The sequence below is a fragment of the Elephas maximus genome, chromosome 24 (assembly GCF_024166365.1).
Source record: "Elephas maximus indicus isolate mEleMax1 chromosome 24, mEleMax1 primary haplotype, whole genome shotgun sequence".
Taxonomy (NCBI): Eukaryota; Metazoa; Chordata; class Mammalia; order Proboscidea; family Elephantidae; genus Elephas; species Elephas maximus.
In genome coordinates this window covers 13,370,977-13,392,699 of record NC_064842.1, presented here as the reverse complement: position 1 = coordinate 13,392,699, position 21,723 = coordinate 13,370,977, and the positions used below count along the sequence as shown (strand labels likewise).

Genomic DNA, 21,723 nt, shown 5'->3' with positions numbered 1-21,723 from the left:
GCTGAGGAGGAGCCGTCTGTGGACACAGCCCGTGCTCTGGCTCCACTGCTGAGCAGAGAAGGGGCAGCACCCCCTGGGTTGTGGCGGTTGTGTGAGCAGGTATCAGGAGTGAGGTTCCGTCCTCAGGCTTCCTGGAAGGGAGCTGGCGCTGGCTCCTGCGTGTGTCTGAATGTAAGCTAGAGAGACATCTGTCCAGGGTGACAGAGCTGCTGTCTTAGTTATCTAGTGCTGCTGTAACAGAAATACCACAAGTGGGTGTCTTTAACAAAGAGGAGTTTATTCCCTCACAGTCTAGTAGGCTAGAAGTCCAAATTCAGGATGTCACCTCCAGGGGAAGGCTTTCTTTCCGTGTCAGCTCTGGAGGAAGGTCGTTGTCATCAATCTTGCCCTGGACTAGGAGCTTCTCAGTGCGAGGACTCTGGGTTCAAAGGACACACTCTTCTCCTGGCTCTTGTTTGTTGGTGGTATGAGTCCCCCTGTCTCCCTGCTCACTTCCCTCTTTTATATCTCAAACGAGATTGGCTCAAGACACAATCCAATCACGTAGATTGAGTTGTGCCTCATTAACATAACTGCCTCTAATCCCATCTCATTAACATCGTAGAGGTAGGATTTATAACACATAGAAAAATCACATTAGATGACAAAATGGTGGACAATTACACAACACTGGGAATCATGGCCTATCCAAATTAATACACATATTTTCTGGGGACACAATTCCATCCATGGCAGCGACGGTGCTGCCATCTCCTCCTGGGCATCTGGCCGGATCACCAGGAGACAGGCTATGGTGAGTAGCATCGGCCCGACTCCATGAGCTTTCCTGTCTATGACAGGTGAAGAGGGCTCCATGTGGGGCCACTCCACCCACTTGCCTAGATGAGGACAGGCTTGTTTGTGCAGCTTCTGGGTGTGGACGAGTGAGGTAATTGAGGCAGGTGGGGTGGGCAGGAGATTTTGAGCCCCAAAGGAGTTCGCTTATGGAGAAGGAAAATTACCAGCTGTGTTTCTTCTGCAATTGGAAGGAGGAAGGGCTTGCTCATTTCAGTCAGTCTAAAGGGATGTTTCGGGGAGGTGTGGGGAGAAACAGAGCCAAGGAAAATAATCCCAGAGATCCTGGCTGACCAACTGATGACCCCGCCTGCAGGTGCCAGGCCCATCATGCTGGTGTTCCTGTATAAAATCACTGCGCTTTTTATACCTGTGGGTGTTTATTCATTCAACACATATTTATTGAGTCCCTGCTATGTGGGTACAGTGATGGTTCAGTGCTAGAATTCTCACATTCTGTGCAGGAGACCCAGGTTCAATTCCTACCCAGTGCATCTCATGGACAACCACCACCAATCTGTCACTGGAGGCTTACGAGTTGCTATGATGCTGAACAGGTTCCAACACAGCTCACAGGCTAAGATGGAGTAAGTAGAAAGGCCTGGCTATCTACTTCTGAAAATCAGCCAGTGAAAAACCTGCGGTTCACAACAGTCCCATCCCTGACTGATCACAGAGGTGGCACAGGACTGGGCAGTGTTTTGTTCCGTTGTGCATGGGGCTGCCATGAGGAGACTGACTCCATTGCAGCTAACAACAACTAATACTAGTGCCAGGAGCTTTCTAGGCCCCGTAGGTACAATGATGAGCACAATAAACACGAGAATTGTCCTCGTGGAGGTTAGAGCCTGGTGCGGCACAGGCGCATTAAGTAAATAATTGCAGGGATCAGTGCGGAGTCCCTGGGTGGCACAGATGGTTTGCCCTTGAGTATTAACCTAGAGGTTGGTGGTTCGAACTCAACCTAGCAACACCACGGAAGAAAGGCCTGGAAAGCTGCTCCCATAAAGATTACAGTCAAGAAAACCTTATGGAGTACAGTTCTACTCTGTAACACACGGGGTCGCCGTGAGACAGAATTGACTCAACAGCGATGGGTTTTTTCATTCAGTGCTGAGCAGGGCATTGCAGGTTGCCATGAGAGAGGTAGGGGAAAATGGCTTAGTGTGGGAGATCTGTAAAGCCTTCCCTGGGGCCCCCCGGGTTCTGAGGGCTGAGCAGGAGTTCACAAGTGCAGGGATGGCACGGGGAGAGAGCATTCCAGGAGCTGAAAGAAAGCCAGGAGAGCAGAGAGGGAGACAAGGCAGGGAGGGAGGGAAGAGCCCGTCAATTCAGCGTCTTGGAAAAAAAAAAAAATCTAACGGTTGCCGTCACATTGATTCCTACTCATGGCGCCCCCGTGAGTGTAAGGAGAATTGTGTTCCACAGGGTTTTCGATGGCTGTTTTTTCAGAAGTAGATTGTCAGACCTTTCTTCTGGTGCCTTTGGGTGGACTCAAACCTCCAACCTTTTAGTTAGCGGCTGAGCATGTTAACCGTTTGCCCTCTTAGGGTTTTATAGGCTCTGCAAAACATCCCCTTGTTCTTAACCTAAGAGCAATGGGCAGCCATTGGAGGGTTTTAAGCTCAGAAGTGACATAGTCCGATTGGTGTTTGAAATGATCACTCTGGGTAGAGTAAGATTGCTCATGGGATTCAATCACAAGACTCAGATAATTAGGCATTAGGTTCAAAAGTGAAGATAAAAGTCTCCGTTTCCTTTCCCACACAGGGTTCCTAGATTTCTCCTGGAATCCAGTGTGTGTGAGGGGACTCTGTGTGGATTCAACGGAGGCGTGGTTCTGGTTTTGGGGGAGGATAAGGCCACCTAACCACCCGAGTGAGACCAGGGTCTACTCTGTGGGCTGGTGAAAAGTAGCTGTGAACACTGGATGAGCTTACTGGGGGGGGGAGGGGGTGGTGGATGTAGGGGGGAAAGTGGCGCAGAGGAAACGAAGGTGGGTCCTCCAAGGGGGTGGGGCCAGAGCTGAATCCTTCTGGTGCTGGTTTGATCCCTTGAAGGTCAATCTGGCCTTGAATTTCTGATGAAGTCTAGTGTTATGGATTGAACTGTGTCCTGCAAGAATGTGTGTCAACTTGGCTAGGCCATGATTCCCAGTATTGTGTGGTTGTCCACCATTTTGTGATTTGGCTTAGTTATCCTATGTGTTGTAAATCCTAACCTCTATGATATTAACGGAAGCCTTGATGGCGCAGTGGTTAAGGCTATGCCTGCTGACAAAAAAGGTTGGCAGTTTGAATCCTCCAGCTGCTCCTTGGAAACCCTGTGGGGCAGGTCTACTCTGTCCTATAGGGTCTGTATGAGTCGGACTCGACGGCAACGGGTATGATGCTAATGAGACAGAGTATAGGCAGTTATGCTAATGAGGCAGGATTCAATCTACAGGATTAGGTTGTATTTCGAGTCAATCTCTTTTGAGATACAAAAGAGAGGATTGAGTAGAGAGGAGAGGGGCCCCATACCACTGAGAAATAATAGGCTTTGGATCCGTGGTTCCTGAACTGAGAAGCTCCTAGACCAGGGGAAGATTGATGACAAGGACCTTCCGCCAAAGCTGACAGAGAGAGAAAGCCTTCCCCTGGAGCTGGCACCCTGAACTTGGACTTCTGGCCTCCTAGACTGTGAGAGAATAAACTTCTATTTGTTAAAGCCACCCGCTTGTGATATTTCTGTTATAGCAGCACTAGATAACCAAGACATCTAGGAAACCACATTTTATCCTGGACCCCAGGGAAACAGACTCTTTTTTCTGCTTGCCCAGGCTGCCCCCCTAACTGAGGGTTTAGTGCATGGACTGTCACGGATGCAGAAGGTCGGAGCTGGAGGCCTCAGAGGTGAGCTGGTTCAGAGAGTCTCAGGGCATGGTCCTTGGCCCCCTTCATCACTGGGGTAATGGTTTAAAAGCTGCGGATTCCTGAGTTTTACCTCGGATCTACTGAATTATTTTTAGATGGGGGCAGTGGCAGGGCCCACCAGGGAGTCAGTATTTTAAGCAAGTGCCCCAGGGCACACTCTATTAGTGCTCTGTGGCTCCTTCCACAAGTTATAACAAACTTGGTGGCTTAAAATGGCAGTTTATTCTCTCACAGTTCTGGAGGCCAGAAGTCTGAAATTGCTTTCACTGGGCAAGCCAAAGGGCTGATGTGACCTCTTTTTCTCTGGAACCTTTAGCAGAGAATCAATTCCTTGCCTCTTCCTGCTTCTGGTGGCTGCCGTCATTCCTCAGCTTGTCGCCACGTTACGCCAATTTCTGCCCATGGTCACTTCACTTCTTCCTCTTCTGTGTGTGTGTCTGCCTTAGTCACAGGGCCCTTGTAATTGCATTTAGAGACCAGAGCAAAGATGTCACCCTGAAGACTAAGGTGCGCCTGACCCAAGCCATGGTATTTTCAATCGCATCATATGCATGTGAAAGCTGGACAGTGAATAAGGAAGACCGAAGAAGAGTTGATGCCTGTGAATTGTGGTGCTGGAGAAGAATATTGAATATACCACGGACTGCCTAAAGAACGAACAAATCTGTCTTGGAAGAAGTACAACCAGAATGCTCCTCAGAAGCAAGGATGGAGAGACTGCATCTTACGTACTTTGGACCTGTTGTCAGGAGCGAGCAGTCCCTGGAGAAGGACATCATGCTTGGGAGAGTACGGGGTCAGCGGAAAAGAGGAAGACCCTACGAGGTGGATTGACACAGTGGCTGCAACAATGAGCTCAAGCGTAACAACAATTGTAAGGATGGCGCAGGACCAGGCAGCGATTAGTTCTGTTGTGCACAGGGTCGCTATGAGTCGGAATTGACTCGACGGCACCTAACAACAACAACAACAGGCCATCCAGGATCATCTCTCCATCTTAAGATCCTTAACTTAGTCACACCTGCAAAGACCCTTTTCCCAAATGAGATAATATTTCCAAATTCTATGGCTTAGGACCTCATATCTTCGGGAGGCCACTTTCCAGCCTACCACACACACTAGTTTGAAAATCGCTGAGCTGGTCCACATTCTCACGTTCTCAGGGTAGATTTTATTATTATTATTTTTTTCAGTTGCCACGGAGTCGGCTCTGACTCTTGGTGACTTCACGTGTGCAGAGTACAGCTGTGCTTCACGGGGTTTCCAAGGCTGTGTGGACCTTCTGCAAGGAGATCACCAGCTCTCTCTTCTGAGGCACCTCTGGGTGGGCTCAAATCACTTACCTATTTGCATCACCAAGGGACCCTGGGTAGACTAAGACAGAGGAAATTGGAGCCCAGAGAGAAGTAATCAACGCAAGGTCACCCAGCCTGTAGTTATTTTCTTAGATGAGAACCCAAGATTCCGGATTCCCAGGCCTTCTCTTTCTGGTCCTAGTTTGTAGGGATAATGATACTGGATATTTACTGTTTCTTTCTTTTTTTCCATTCTGTAAGTTTTCACTCAACTTTACTTAGGGTCGAATACACATGAGATGTGCTTTTCACGCATAAAAACCGCAGCAGCTAGTAGCAAAGCACTTGGAGAGGGGCTTAAGGAGAACCTGAGAATTTACACTGTGATTATTCTGCACGTAGACAACAGATAATTCACACTTCCCAAGCTCCAGACTTCCCCTTTGAAAGAACCAAAATAAATCCAAGATACCTTGCGGACACTTCCCCCACCCCTAGACAAGTTGATGACTCTTCTACCCAGAAAACTGAAACAGTTACGGCAGCAAAGGATTTTGATAGCAATGAACGTTTGCAAACAGCATTTCCATCTCTTTCCTTGTTCCCAAAGTGCAATTTCCAGGGTCTTCAATCTTTCCATAGTGCTTCTCCTGTAGCTAGTCCTTCATTTTGTGTGGCAGAGGCAGTTTCTGGAGGAAGGCTATCCTGGTGTACCGCCGTATCACACAAGGGCCAGGTACTCACTGCAGGGAGCGCACCTTCGCAGAGTGGACACCCAAGGCTGCGACTAACAAAAGCACTGTTCTCAGAGTCCCTGATTGAGTGTTCAGGGACACAGACTATCGACCTGTATCCTTCCACATCCGGCTGCTCATAGAAGCAAAACCTGCCATTCTAGTGCATGATCCTAGTGTGAAGGAAGTGTTTTGCCATCGGAGCGGAAGCCCAAGCATAAAAGGTGATGGTGCTCAGAACTGTCCCGGGTGAGAGGAGCCACCTGGCATGTTCGCTAGCTTCCCGTCTTGCCTCCCAGAGAGTGATCATCCCTGGTACCATCCTAGTTTTAGCTCCTCGGTGAGGCTTGTCACCACCATAGGTCCACTACTTGGCACTGAGTCGTAGACTCTTGCTACCCCAGGAGCAGAACTGGATCAAAATTCAAAGGATAGGACACATGTTCAGACATGTGGGCACCTGTGCCAGGGAGTCCGCTGAAGTTCCTTTGGCTGTGGTGTCTCTACATTGGAGGTATCAACATGGGAGTGGATGACGTCCTGGTGCCGTGCTCTCAGGCTTGGCAACAGGACCCCTGTGGTGCCAAACAGCAAGCCACTCACCTGCAGGCCCACAGAGAAGTGCTGGGCGCACACAGGTCCTGGTCTACCTGACTCTCATCTTCAGGAAAGAGCTCCTCTCCCTGGAGGAGGGACTGCAGAGACTTCCTTGGGGGTGGAGCTGTCCAGACAGTAGCTCCACAACCTTTCCAGGGGATTCCTCCCCTCACCTGAAGTCCTGAATCCAATGACAACAGGCACGTGTTCGTCAAGGTGAAGGTCCAGATCCCTGTTGCGAGATTCTGTGCTCGTCAGGGAGCTGTCTGCCCTTGGCACACACTCTCAGGCTGTGGGCCATGGAAATCCTTCTGGACCCACCGAGGGCTGGACTGGGCCTGGAGGAGTGGATCAGGGCTTTGACCCTCACCTCCGTCTTGATGGATGTCTTCTTGGAGTTTTGGGCCGCGAAGTCCACAGGGCTGGACTCCAGTGGTGATTTTGACTGAGGCCAACCCTATGGGCCTTTGGGCCCTCAAGTCGTTGAAGACCATCAGAGCCAGGAGAAGGAGGTGCCCTCCTTGGCCAAGCTCCCAGAGGGCGCACTGCCCTTGCCTCTCTGCTTCTGTTTCACAGAAAGCCGCCTTTTTAGTGTACCCATGAAGTTTTCACTTTTTGATCCATTTTTTCCACTTTTTTTTATTTTCACTGTTGATATCACAGCTGGCCATATCTTTACTGTAGCAGCTACTGTCTAGTCATCTGGTGCTGCTATAACAGAAGTACTACAAGTGGATGGCAGGCTAGGAGGCTAGAGGTCTGAATTCACGGAGCCAGCTCCAGGGAAAGGCTATCTTTCTCTGTCGGTTCTGGGGAAAGGTCCTTGTCATCAATCTTCTCCTGGTTGAGGAGCTTCTCAGCCTAGGGACCCCCGGATCCAAAGGACATGCTCTGTTCCTGGCACTACCTTCTTGGTGGTATGAAGTCCCCCGTCTCTCTCTCTTGCTTCTTCTCTCTTTTGTATCTCAAAAGAGATGGACCTAAAACAACCTAATCTTGTAGATTGAGTCCTGCCTTATTAACATCATTGAGGTAGGATTTACAGCACGTAGGAAAATCACATCATATGACAACGTGGTAGACAATCACACAATATTGGAAATCATGGTCTAGTCAAGTTGACAGATATTTTGGGGGGACACGATTGAATCCATGACAGCTACCAAATAAGGGATCATCTTTCCCCAAATCGCTGGCAAGTGCAGGTTGTTACACTACCATGAAATCACTTTCATCTTTACTTTTATTCAAGTTGAAAGACTTCCGGAAGGTTTTAAGACTAATTTTCTTCTTTATGACTAGTCACCTAAGCCAGGGGGATCCATTTCTCTCTGGGATATTGTCCCCGAACATCTGAAGAGGCCGCCGTGCTGTCTCTATGTATTTTTCCAGCTTCATTTAATCTCTGGAGCTGTTTTCTGCTAGAAAATTTCAGGGTGGAGTAGTGACCCCTTTAGGGTTCACTGTGGTTCAGGTCATGGTTTGCCTCCCAGGCCTTCCAAGATACTCTCCTCTCTTTAATGCCGGCTTGTGTCTTCTCTGACTCTGAAGACTCTGCTGCTGAGGAAAACGGGACAGCTGCTGCTCCCCAAACTAATTCTCCAAATGCAATGCCCTCCAAGCCAGTACGTTCGCATGTGGCAGCACGTTCTGGGAGAGGCCCTGTCCTGCTGGTCCTCAGCCCTGGCCCCGGAGCAAGGTCTGGGCCCGCTCGCCCTGGCTGTGCTGCCTGGCCTGGCCTGGAGGTCCACAGGATGAGACAGGCAGACCTGCAGGCCCCGGCTCCTGGCTCCCAGCTCCCAGGTCACTCGGGCAACAAGGGTCTGTGGGCTGGGATGCGGTGGGCACCTGAGTGTTTCTTATTTACTATTCTAAGCCAATTACATGTACTATCTCATCACTCTTCCAAAGCATCCTATGAAGTAGGCCCTATGTTATCTTCCACTTTACAGAGGAGAAAAATTAAAGGGCAGAGAGATAAACAACTTGCCCAAGGTGAGGGAGCTAATTAATGGTGGAGCTGGGAAGGAAACCCAGACAGTCAGATGCCAAAACCTTCATCTGTAGGTTCAACAACCTCCAGGTAGACTTAGGCTGACTCTGTCCGTGAATTACCCTTCTTGGATAGTTTTGCCCTAGTCCCTGGGTGGTGTAAACAGCTAATACTTGGCTACTAAAAAAAAGGTTGGAGGTTTGAGTCCACCCAGATGCTCCTTGGAAGAAAGGCCCGGTGATCTACTTCCAAAAACTCAGCCATTGAAAACCCCGTGGAGCACAGGTCTACCCTGACACACATGGGGGCATCATGAGTTGGAATTAATGCAACAGCAGCTGGTTGCTGTTTAGCCAACATGGAAGCAAGCTTCTTTGGAAGGAAAGAAGCCTCCCTTGACCACTCGCTGTCCTCATGCTCAGAATTTGCCAGCTCCTGGGTGACAATTTTCCTCATACTGCATGATCTTAGTTGATGGGCACAATGGGAGCCAAGCAGGCCCTCAAAGAGCTGGGGCTGGGTGTGATCCTAATGGGTTTCTTAGGCTAATGGCTTGGGGTGGGCCCTGGAAGACTCTCAGCGTCTTTAATCATCTGCTGAAAGGCAGAGGGAGGGAGGTGGGGCCCGTCCATTTACACCTTGGGTACATATTTGTTCCAGGCCATGACTCATGCCCTGGAGCAGGACCTCAGGTGAAAGGCTGACCTGCTCCACCTCCCTTCAGCTGCCTTATAGCTCCCTTCCCAGTGGGGCAGGGCTGTTGAGTGTGCGGAGCAGCCTTGCCCTCCGGTCCCCCCAACAGAGCCCACGGCCATGGCAGCCCTGGCCGCTGGAGTATCCAAGAAGCGAGCAGTGGCCCAAGGTCTTGGCTCTAACCAGAAAGCTGTGAAATACTTGGGCCAGGACTTTGAGACCTTGAGGCAACAGTGCTTGGACTCAGGGGTCCTGTTTAAGGACCCGGAGTTCCCAGCATGTCCGTCAGCCTTGGGCTACAGGGACCTTGGACCACATTCTCCACAAACTCAAGGCATCGTCTGGAAACGGCCCACGGTAAGGAGGTGGACTTGTTATTGAGTGTCACAGTGGGTGGAGGGCCCTTGCTTGGGTCAGAAGGAGTGTATCGAGAGGTCATTGCTCTGGATCTGAAGTTCCTGGACCCCATATTTCAGAAAGCTTCTACCCCTCCTCCCCCCGCCCATTTTTAAAATCCCTTTAGTGAGGAGCCCTGGTGACACAGTGGTTCAGAGCTTGGCTGAGAACCAAAAGGTCAGCAGTTCGAATCCTCTAGCCGCTCCTTGGAAACCCTCTGATGCAGTTCTACACTGCCCTGTAGGGTCACTGTGAGTCGGAATCAACTCCACGGCAATGGGTTTTTAGTGGGGTATACAGGGAAGGGCATGTCAAGATGCTCGCCATTTGTTTGAAACCAGACAAATTGGATTGGAGTCCTGGCTCTGCCATTTTGTGTGTGTGTAGCCTTGGGGAAATCACTTGACCTCTGTGAGCCTCAGTTTACTCATCTGTAAAATGGTGCTGTTGTTAGTTGCCGTCGAGTGAACTCTGAATCATGACGACACCACATACAACTGAAGGAATTGTTGCCTGGTGTTGCGCCATCTTCATGATCATTGGTATGCTTGAGTCAATTGTTGCAGGCACTTGTATTTTGAGTGTCTTCCAAGCCAGGGGGCTCATGTTCAAGCACTGTGTTAGACAATATTCTGTTGTGATCCATAGAATTTTCATTGGCTAATTTTCAGAAGTAGATCTCTAGGCCTTTCTTCCTTGTCTGTCTTAGTCTAGAAACTTTGTGGAAACTTGTCTACCCTGGTGACCCTGCTGGTATTTGAACTATTGGTGATATAGCTTCCAGCATCACAGTAGCACACAAACCACCACAATAGGACTTATTTTACAGGGTTGCATAGTAGGTACAAAATACACAGTAGGTATTATGGCACAGGCCTCCTGGGGTAGCCCACAACAGAACCAATCAATGCTAGATGCAGTCAGTCCTAGGGCAAACTGTGACATCATTGCTGAAAGGGGCAGGGCGGCTTGCAGTTTTCAACTGCCATTGTTCCATCAGGGCTGGTGGGTAGGATGGTGGGGGCAGTGGATCCATGAATGCAGATGGAAGTCAGGGGCCATGGGTGCTGCTATTGATGCCAACCAAAGCTCAAGGGTAGGGCATAGAGAACTGTCAACCCCAGTTCCCGTCCCACATCTTTCAGCTGTTTAACCTTGGCCCAGGTACTTACTGTGTGGCTCTTAGCAAGTGACTTGAGCTTTGAATCTCAGGGACAAGGCTCCTGTCTTAGTTATCTAGTGCTGCTGTAACAGAAATACCACAAGTGAATGGTTTTAACAAACAGAAATTTATTCTGTCATAGTTTAGGAAGCCAGAAGTCCAAATTCAGGGTGCCAGCTCCAGGGGATGGCTTTCTCTCTCTGTCAACTTTGGGGGAAGGTCCTTGTCTTCAATCTTTCCCTGGTCTAGGAGGTTCTCAGCACAGAGACCCCAGGTCCAATGGATGCGCTCTGCTCCTGGCACTTTTTTCTTGGTGATATGAGATCCCTTTCCTCTCTGCTTGCTTCTCTCGTTTATATCTCAAAAGAGATTGACTCAAGATATAACCTAATCCTGTAGATTGAGTCCTGCCTCATTGGCATAACTGCCTCTAATCCTGCCTCATTAACATCACAGAAGTTAGGATTTACAGCACATAGGATAATCACATCAGGTGACAAAATGGTGAACAGTCACACAATACTGGGAATCATGGCCTAGCCAAGTTGGGGGACATGATTCAATCCATAACAGCTCCCCTCCACACAGTGTGGTTGTAAGACTTGAGATGATCCATGTGAAGTGCCCTGTCCTGTGTCTGTCACCTAACAAAGTCTTAAAAGAGGGGGCTATTCCATGCACCCACTCCATGCTCTTGGGTGGGGCTCCTTTTGTCTTCTAGGCCACAATGGGGAAATCAAGTCACAGCACCTATTTTCCTGGAAGTGGTTGAAAAGGGAGGATAAGGAAAGAACAATTCTTTTGAAATGGTCGAAATCACACCAGCCATCTCTATCCTTCTGCTTTCATCCTATCAAGAATTCCACAACAGCTTCCACCTTCATCCTGCCTCCCCGCTGCCACCAAGCCCATCTTACCACCCTTTCTCTGAAAACTATGGGGCTACCCTGCAACATTGGTGAACCCTAGATCAGGAGTCATGGTTTTATATTCTAATTTCAGAGTTCACAGCCACATTTCATTTCAACAGTGTTTTGAGCCTCTGTTTTGTGCTAGGCATTGGCTCTGCCCTGTTTGGAAAGGCGATGTGGGGAGGAGTGAGCTGTGGTCTCATCTCTGATGGAGATGATGAGGAGACAGACATGTGACTAGAGGATTGATGGCCCGGGAAGAATAAGTAGGCAAAAACCCTGGTGGTGTAGTGGTTAAGTGCTACGGCTGCTAACCAAAGGGTCGGCAGTTCAAATCCGCCAGGCACTCCTTGGAAACTGTATGTGGCAGCTCTACTCTGTCATATAGGGTCGCTATGAGTCAGAATCGACTTGATGGCACTGGGTTTGTTTGTTCTTTTTTTTTTTTTTGTAAACGGAGTCATTGACAAGGGGCTATAGGAACCTGGGGTGTTACCATCGCATCCAGACAGACTTCATAGAAGAGGGAGCATTCTATTGGAATTGAAGGATCCCAAGGGTTTGGGGTTGGGAGCTTGGGGGATTTCACTTACAGACCAAAGCTGGGTATCAGTTAACCTTTGCCTAGTTTTCTGCTTTCCTTTGAGATTCTTAAAGCCCTGACCTTCTCAACCCCATTGCCCCTTCTTCCCAAACCATGTCTTCACCTGGTCTCACTGTCCACGTAAATACGCTAATGACTAGATGTGCTGATTGTGCCTGTCCACAGAAGGTACAAAATTCAAAGGATGAACAGAGGAACCAGATTAATGTGGAATTGAAGAACTCCTGTTGTTTGCAGTTTTCAGACACTTTTTGAATAAATAAACATATGGCAAAATTTGGCCTCTCCATCTTCAGTCATCAATGAAGGATTATCACATGGCTGCTGTAGGCCAGGCTCGTGCTCACACACACAAGGGTACATGGGAGGACACAGCCTTATCCTCTAAGATCTTATAAATCGTTAAATAGACTCTCGAGGCCCCAAAGATCCTGATGCTATCTCTATTGGGGATGTGACTCGGAACCTGGGAAAATCAGTCTGTTCCTAAATGCTTCATTTCTGTCCTCCAAGAGGTCTCACAAAGGACTGCAAGCAGGTTGGGTTGTCCAGAAATCAGATGCATTGCAAGGTCACTTGTGACTTTTGAGGGTGACTTCTTCCTTCTTTAGTTCCCAGGGCTTCAGGCCCACTGCCCAGATGTGGCTCTTATGGCCCTGGTTCTCACAAAGATGTCAATTTTCACCTGGTTTTGGGGGAAAGGCGATGAGATGGCCTGAATATATATGGATACGTGTTTTTGCCCTCTCAATAATAAACTGGATATTTAGATGTTTTCTGAAATCACAAAATTTGACATTTTGTCCCTGCTGGGTATTTCCGCCTGTCTTTAATCTGCTAAGAGATTGACTTGTGCTCTTGTCTCAAGGGTTAGGAGACAATATTGCCTGATGAAGATCTCAAGTTCAACCTTAGGTTCTCAGGATGTGCTGTTGGCCATTCAAGGCCCTAGAGCAATTTTTTCCACTAGTATTGGGTAAGAACAATTCTACCGCAAACAAAATGGAGGTCTGTGTGTGATCAGGGACCTCTCTAGGCAGCTGCTTCTCTGTAGCCCTCATTTCCCAGCTTCCCCACTGTGCTGGGTCAATGCCCAGCCAGGGCCCCTGCAGTTGGAGGAATGCCCAGTGTGAGTGGGCCCTACTGCAGCCCAGTCAGTGATATTCTCCTTTAAAGTGTCCACTTTTGGGCAGTTAAGTAGTTTATTGATCTAAAGGAGAAATAGAGAGAGGAGTGAGGCAATGTCAGCTGCATAATAAAGAGCTGTGAAATAACCAACCCAAGTTAAAAGAAACATTGAGAGGCTAAATTGCTGGGAGAACACTAGGATAAGGACAAGGTTGGCTTCCATTCTTCCTCCAGCCACTGCCTCTTGGGTTAGTGACTCTAGAGTTTTCAATTCAACAATGATTTTTTGAGTGCTGGTCATGTGCAGGTGCTAGAGAGGAGCCTTCGTGGAGCTTCAGCTAGCTAGGGAGATAGTGGACAAGCAGGCAACTGACGGGCAACAGAGTGGTTAAGAGCATGGGTTGGGCAACACATGGATCAGGGTTTTGGTTCCCTCTCTGCCATTTATAGCTGTATGGCCATAGGTATGTTCCAACTTCCCCAAGACTCAGTTCCCGCATCTATAAAATGGGAATGATGATATTACCACCTCACTGAGTTATTGTGAGGCTGGAATGAGAGAATGGGTTTAGCACAGTGGCTGGCACGTAATACATACTTAATATAATGAGCTGTCACTAGCTATTATCACAAGGCTGAATGTCCAGAGTGTGAAACAGACATCTGAACACAATGTTATGGGAGTTCAGGGGAAGGAACAGTTAAGTTTAACTCTGGAATTGGGGCAGACAATGTCCTGGAGACATTTGAGCTGGGTTTGATGGAAGGAGAATCATGATAGAGACCAAGAAGAACTCTATCCCAGACAGAAGACAAAGATGTGAGCAAAGTCATGAGATTATGCAAGTATATTCAGAGAAAGGCAGTTGTTAGCTGCTGTTGAGTTGGCTCCCGACTCACGGTGACCCCAGGCACAACAAAATGAAATGCTGCCTATCCTGCCCTGTCCCCATGATCATTTGGGGATTGGACTATTTGATCCACAGGGTTTTTCCTTGGCTGACTTTTTTAAAATTGTACTTTAGGTGAAAGTTTACAGCTCAAGTTAATTTCTTATACAAAAATTTATACACATACTGTTATGTGACACTAGTTGCAATCCCTGTAATGTGACACTACACTCCCCCTTTCCACCCCAGGTTTCCCCATGTCCATCCAACCATCTTCTGTCCCTTTCTGCTTTCTCTTCCTGCCTCCAGACAGGAGCCGCCCATTTAGTCTTGTGTGTTTGCTTGAATTAGGAAGTACACTTTTTACGAGTATTATTTTATATTTTATAGTTTTTTTTTTTTTTAATCTTTGTCTGAAGAGGTGGCTTTGGGAATGATTTTAGCTCTGGGCTAACAGAGTGTCCAGGGGCCATGTCTTCTGGGGTTACTCCAGTCTCAGTTAGACCACTGAGTCTGGTCTTTGTACGTGAATTTGAGTTTTGCACCACACTTTTATCCTGCTCCATCAGGGGTTCTCTGTTGTGTTCCTTGTCAAGGCGATCACTGGTGGTAGCTGGGCACCATCTATTTATTCTGGTCTCAGGCTGATGGAGTCTCTGGTTTATGTGGCGCTTTTTGTCTCTTGGGCTAATATTTTCCTTAAGTCTTTGGTGTTCTTCATTCACCTTTTCTCCAGGTAGGTTGGGAATGGTTGATGCATCTTAGATGGCTGCTTGTAAGCTTTTAAGACCCCAGATGCCAGTTACCAATGTGGAATGCAGAACATTTTCTTAATAAACTTTGTTATGCCAATTGACCTAGTTGTCCCCCAAAACCATAGTCCCCAGATTCCAGCCCCTGTTACCGTGTCTGTCAAAGTGTTTGGTTGTGTTCAGGAAGCTTCTTAGCTTTTGGTTTAGTCCAGTTGTGCTGACTTCCCCTGTATTGTGTGTTGTCCTCCTCTTCACCTAAGATAATTCTTGTCTACTATTTTTATCTAGTTAGTGAATTCCCCCCTTCCTCCCTCCCCACACTCGTAACCATCAAAGAATGTTTTCTTCTGTGTTTAAACCTTTTCTTGAGTTCTTATAATAGTGGTCTCGTACAACATTCGTCCGTTTGCGACTGGCCAATTTCACTCAGCATAATGCCTTCCAGATTCATCCATGTTGTGAAATGTGTCTCAGATTCATCATTGGTCTTTATCGTTTTGTAGTGTTCCATTATGTGTATGTACCATAATTTGTTCATCCACTCATCTGTTGATGGGTACCTAGGTTGTTTCCATCTTTTTGCTGTTGTGAACAGTGTTGCAATGAACATGGGTGTACATATATCTGTTAGTGTAAAGGCTATTTTTTCTCTAGGATATATTTCAAGGAGTGGGATTGCTGGATCGTATCGTAGTTCTATTTCTAGCTTTTTAAGGGAGTGCCAAATCAATTTCCGAAGTGGTTATACCATTTTACATCTCCACCAGTAGTGTTTATGTGTTCGAGTCTTTCCACGACCTCTCCAACATTTATTATTTTGTGTTTTTTGGATTCGTGCTAGCCTTGTTGGGGTGAGACAGTATCTCACTGTAGTTTCGATTTGCATTTCTCTTATGGCTAATGAGCACGAGCACTTCCTCACGTGTCTGGTAGCTGCCTGAGTGTCTTCTTTGGGGAAGTGCCTGTTCATATATCCTTTGCCCACTTTTAAATTGGGTTATTTGTCTTTTTGTTGTTGAGGTTTTGCAGAACCTTGTAGATTTTAGAGATTAGGCCCTGATTGAATATGTGGTAGCCAATTTTTTTTTCCTGGTCTGTAGGTTGTCTGTTTACTCTTTTGGTGAATTCTTTCGATGCGCATAAGCGTTTGATTTGTAGGAGCTCCCAGTTACCTAGTTTTGCTTCCGGTATTTGTGCATCGTTAGTTTACGGCTTGTATTCTGTTTACGGCATGTATTAGGGCTCCTAGCATTGTCCTTATTTTTTCTTCCATGATCTTTATCATTTTAGATTTTATATTTAGGGCTTTCATCCATTTCGCGTTAGTTTTTGTATGTGGTGTGAGGTATGGGTCTCGTTTCATTTTTTTTCAGGTGGATATCCAGTTATGCCAGCACCATTTGTTAAAGAGGCTGCCTTTTCCCCATTTAATGGACTTTGGGCCTTTGTCAAATATCAGCTCCTCATTGGCTGACGTTTGGAAGTTGATTGCCAGGCCTTTCTACCTAGTTTATCTTAGTCTGGAAGCTGAGATGAAACCTGTTCAGCATCATAGCTACGCGCAAGCCTCTCCTGACGGGAGAGTGGTAGTTGTGCACGAGATGCATTGGCCTGGAATCAAACTTAGGTCTCCTGCATGTAGGTGAGAATTCTACCACTGAACCACCAATGTCTCCTGAGGAAGGTAGTAGTCCTCTGTAATTATAGCAGAGATAGCATTGTGGAAAAGATGGAAACATCAAATGGGGTCAGATTAGAGAGGGTCAGGGCGCTGGGCTAAGGAATGTTGGCATCACTGGTGGTATTGATGATGAAGGTAGTGGCCCGAGCTCCTGAGATGCCAAACCTAGACTCTTGAACATGATCTAATGACTTGGGAGAGCAGTGCTTCCAAGCAGCTGTCATCACAGAGCATGTGAGGCTTTACACCCACTTCCTGCCTCAGATTACTTACTGAAACCCACGTTTTCCTTGTGTCCACCCATCAGAGGCTTAGAAGAGGGTTGAGGAGTTAGTGTTTACAGAGTGTTTTGTCATGCTTACCTGAGTCATAGTAAAATGTTATTACTAAAAAGACATGATTATTACTAAGGAAGAAAAATACAGCACCCCAAGTTTGGAGAGGTGGGAGCTCAGCTCTTCACAGGGGTCTACATCTTTTAAACGTCTTATTCCTGGGCTGCCAAACTGCCTTGTGTCTCTGAATTGAACTCCAGCAGAAAGTTAGCGTGAAGAGAAGATGTGGGCAAATTCTCCCGGCAGGACACTGAGATGCAGTCTCCCTGCAAAGCGGAGGACTTTGTGTTGCACCTCAAAGACTCATACAGTGTGTTAATCAAGGCATTTCTGGGCTGTTTTCTGGGGGTGGGGTGGGGTGGGGTGGGGTGAGGAAGGTATTTTGAATCGTATTAACGAATAAAGTAGTAAAATGAACATTCCGTCTCCCGATAAACCCCCTAGCACCATTCTGGATTTAACACTTTCTACTTAAACTGTAGCCTTTGCTAACGAATTTGTTTTCCAGCCCAAACTCAAAACTTTAGCAGAACTTGGTAGACCTATTAGATAAGAGTCTAGTGATCTCATATCGTGTGAGCAGTGTGACATGGGTAATTGAATCTACAGCCCAGGGCACTGTTTTGCAAGTGTCAGCAGCATTTTCTGTAGTTAGTAGTCGAAGCCATGGCTTTGGATGATTTCACTGTGAGAGAGTGCTTGGCCATGTTAATTACTCCGTGAAATGGGAGCAGACCAGAGGGCCCGGGGTGCCCTGATGCTAAGGGGTGAGAAGAGGAGAGGAACCCCTAAAGGAAGCTGAGAAGGAGAATTCAGAGAGGTGAGGAGAAATCAAGAGGGAGGAAGGACTCGGAAGCCAAGGGAGGTGAGAGTCTTCAGAAGGAGGAAATAGGCAACATTATCACTCGTTGAAGAGCAGTAAGGAAGGTTGGACTACAGAAATGCCCTGCCAATTTTGCAAATTCTGTGACTACTGGTGACTTAGGTAAGAGGAGTCTCACAGGAGCTGTGGCTGTAGCAGTCAGACTCAGGGCACTGCTGGGTGAATGGGAGATGGGGAAGAAGGGGCTGTCCTAGGAGGTTTTTGAAGGAAAGAGATGCTCCCAAGCCCCTGTTCGGTGTGTTTCCTTCCCCTCCTTCTCAAGGAAACAACCTCTCCCTTCCTGGTCTTTAAAAAAAAATATTGTTGTAAAAATACATATATAACACAACATTTGCCAATTTAATGTTTTCACGTATACAATTTAAGCTCTCACTTTCTTTTAAAATACATTTTTAATTAAAAACATTTTTTTATCCCTTCCTTTTTATTTGTGATTTTTCTCATCTCTCCATCTTTTATGCACCAAGAGAGAACTGCCTGAAGACTGGGAGCTCTCAAGCATTTAGGATTGGAATTTGCAGCTGCCCGCTTTTAAACGCCTAGTCTGGCTGATGCCACTTCTCTCTTTAAATCACCAACAGATACTGCAAAAAAAAAAAAAAAAGAGAAAAGAAACCAACAAAACTAAAAGTCCGTCCTTTACAGTGAAGTTATAAAGATCTGTGTGTGCTGATAAGACGTACAAATGGAGGTGGCTATAAAAGGTGGGGGAAAGGGGGACTCATTGGTTAGGGGGCATTGAGCTTACGTTACAGGTGGTGGACATGTTTGGGAGCTGACAGGGGCGAGGAAACCCCAGTGGTGCCACGGTTAAGAGCTATGCTGCTAACCAAAAGGGTGAGCGGTTCAGATCCCCCAGGCGCTCCTTGGGAACTCCACGGGGCAGTTCTACTCTGTCCTATACGGTCGCTATGAGTCAGAATCCACTTGACGGCCTTGGGTTTGGTGTTTTGGATACTGGTGATGGTTTCACAATGTGGCGAGTGAAATTAATGCCACTGAATTGTACATGTAAAACACATTGAAATGGCAAATCTTTGTTATATGTATATATACACACGTACACGTATATACACACACACACATATATACACACACACCACAGTGAAAAACGGGCATGCGTATGTATACGTAAATGTGCGTTTATATACAACGACAGTTTCTGGAAACATACGTAAGAAATGTTGACAGTGGGAAATCTAGGATGGGAGGGACTTTCTAAGAAAAAAGTTCATTAACGTGTTTTAAGTTAAAAACAATTCAATGAAATGATATATATATTTAATATACACATATTAAAATATATTTAATATATATATATATACACTTAAAAAGCTGCAGCCCAAAGGAGCTGTTTCTACCCCTTTAAGCAGGAGCTGGTGACTTTATATTGGGTGTAGGGCTTCCACTTGGAAGGCTCATTGTCAGACAGCAGAATCCCAGAGCCTAGCTGTTCATTGCTCCGCTGTGACCTGTGGGTCCTGGGTGTCTGCTCTCAGCATCACCCTCTTTGCTTTGCCGTCCTTTTTGATCTACGTTTTTCATCACTATAGGTCCCTGGTGGCACAAATGGTTTGTCCTCAACCACTAATCTAAAGGTTGGTGGTTAGAACCCACACAGTGGCACCGCAGAAGATAGGTCTGGTGAACTGCTTCTGCAAAGATTACAGCCATTTGGAAGCTCTGTGGAACGTAGTGCTGCTCTGACACACACTGGGTCGCCATGAGTTGGAAGAGGCTCGATGGCAATGGGTTTGGTTTTTTTTTGTTTGTTTGTTTCATCGCTATGGGGTAAAGTAGAAATACTCCTTGTTCTTTGTGGTCAGGCAGTCCACGATGTAGCAGAATTCAGGATGCCTCTGACTAAATGTAGGCTGAGTTCTTTTTTGTCCCTTTGTGGTAAAGGTTTGCCTGGGGCTAGGCAGACCCATCTCTTCATAGGCTGCTCCAGGATGGTGTCTTTCTCACGAACACATCTCATCCGCACCTCACAGTCTTTCAGCCAGAATCCCCAGTGGACCTTTCTCAGTTCTCTGCCTTTGTGTATGTAGTCTACGCACCATCATTACACACTCATGATTTTTTTCATGAATATCAGTCTTTGTTTCCCACGTAGACTGAAAGTACTTTGAGATGAAAAAAACCCCATGTACTTCGTGTCTTTCCTATCTGCATTCCACGGTGCTTCTTTCCCCTCCCATCCCCATCCGCCAGAATACAAATAGATCTGTCAGTAGAATGAAGCCAGTTGTCCGCAAGCCAACCCCAACGCGTGGCGACCCCGCGTATGTCAGAGTAGAGCTGTGTCCCATAGGGTTGTCAGTGGCCGATTTGTCAGAATTAGACTGCCTAATCTTTCTTCTGAGATGCCTCTGGGTGGACTTCAATCTCCAACTTTTTGGTTAGTAGTGAGCGTTTAACCGTTTGCATCACTCAGCAAAAAAACCAAACCAAATCCTTTGCTGCCGAGTCAATTCCGACTCACAGTGATCCTACAGGACAGAGTAAACCTGCCCCATAGGGTTTCCAAGGAGCGGCTGGTGGATCTGAACTGCCGACGTTTACGGTTAGCAGCCGAGTTCTTAACCACCGCACCACCAGGGTACTCAACAAATCCGTGCTGGGTGAACAAGGAAAGAGAGAACGCCTGAAGAATGCCTCGTGTGCCAGCCGAGCTCTTGGGTCACAGACCGCCTTTGGGCAGATGCTAGTTTGAGGTAGGTGAGTGGAGGAAGTCTAGGTTGGATGCTGGAACATACAGGAGCTGAGGTCCCCTGTCTGCATATGGCACTTCCTGACACCTCAGTGTTTCCATCAGCAAATGGGATCATTATCATTTAGTCAAATATTTAATGAGCGTCCACAGGGCTCATAGCATTTTGCTAGAGTGCTAAACATTATCCTAATCTTCTCTTTCTGTAAATAGGGGTGTTGTCTGAGTGAATGAGGTCACATTTCAGCACCTTATTATTCCAGCCTTTGCCTTTTTCCTACCTTCCGCCCCCAACACCCACATGGCATGCATAGCAGTAACAACTACTGGTTATCACAGGGCACCTGGCTAGCTCCTGCTCTGGTGCTCCCTAGCCGTGTGACTGTGAGCAGGTGGCTTCACTTCTCTGGGCTCAGAGTCCCCAGCAATAGAATGAAGTAAGGCAGTCCCCGACTTACGACGGCATTCCATTCCGACAACTGCGTCCTAAGTCAGTTCTGATGTGAAGTCAAATACCTCTTTTTTTTTTTTTAATTTCTCATTATTATTGCCTTTTATTATCAGTATCTTTATAAATCCAATCTTTATTTGTCTTTGGGGGCCGGAAACATTACATGTAAACATCAGAGAGTGAACATCTGAGAATGATAACATCAGCAAATTACGTGCCACAACATTGTATGTAGTACAGAAAATTCCAGAATAGACAGTGGTGAGCTGGATTCATTGTAACTCAAATGTGTTGTAAATTGGTGACTACCTGTATGTGCAGTGGAGCCCTGGTGGCGCAGTGGTTAAGAGCTTAGCAGCTGACCAAAATGTTGGCAGTTCGAAATCCACCAGCGGCTCCTTAGAAACCCTATGGGGCGGTTCTACTCTGTCCTATAGGTGACTATGAGTTGGAATTGACTCAACAGCAATGGGTTTGGTTTTTTGGTTTGTATGTGCAGTCAGTGATCTGCTAGGTTTCTTCAGGTCTGGAATTCTGACTCTAATGCTCCTTTGGAAGTCCCTGGGTGGTGCAAACGGTTAACATGCTAGGCTGCAAACCAAACGGTGGGAAGCTTGAGTTCACCCAGGGGTGCTTAGGAAGAAAGGCCTGGCAATCTACTTCTGAAACATCAGTCATTGAAAACCCAATGGAGCACAGCTATACTCTTGACACACACGGGGTCACCATGAGTTGAAGTCAACTTGATTGGCAGCT

The 21,723-nt window shown here is 47.0% G+C and overlaps 1 protein-coding gene and 1 pseudogene across 1 annotated transcript in view; one reads left to right on the top strand and one right to left on the bottom strand.

Moving 5' to 3' along the window:
• Positions 1–5,580: 5,580 nt before the first annotated feature.
• On the bottom strand, positions 5,581–8,824 carry LOC126066675 (suppressor of cytokine signaling 6-like; annotated as a pseudogene).
• A 357-nt stretch (positions 8,825–9,181) lies between these two features.
• CAPN8 (calpain 8) overlaps positions 9,182–21,723 on the top strand; it is an 88,354-nt gene continuing 75,812 nt past the window's right edge. The window contains exon 1 of the mRNA XM_049867922.1: positions 9,182–9,418. Within this exon, the coding sequence (XP_049723879.1) occupies positions 9,182–9,418 (237 nt within the window). The remainder of the gene's footprint in view (positions 9,419–21,723) is intronic.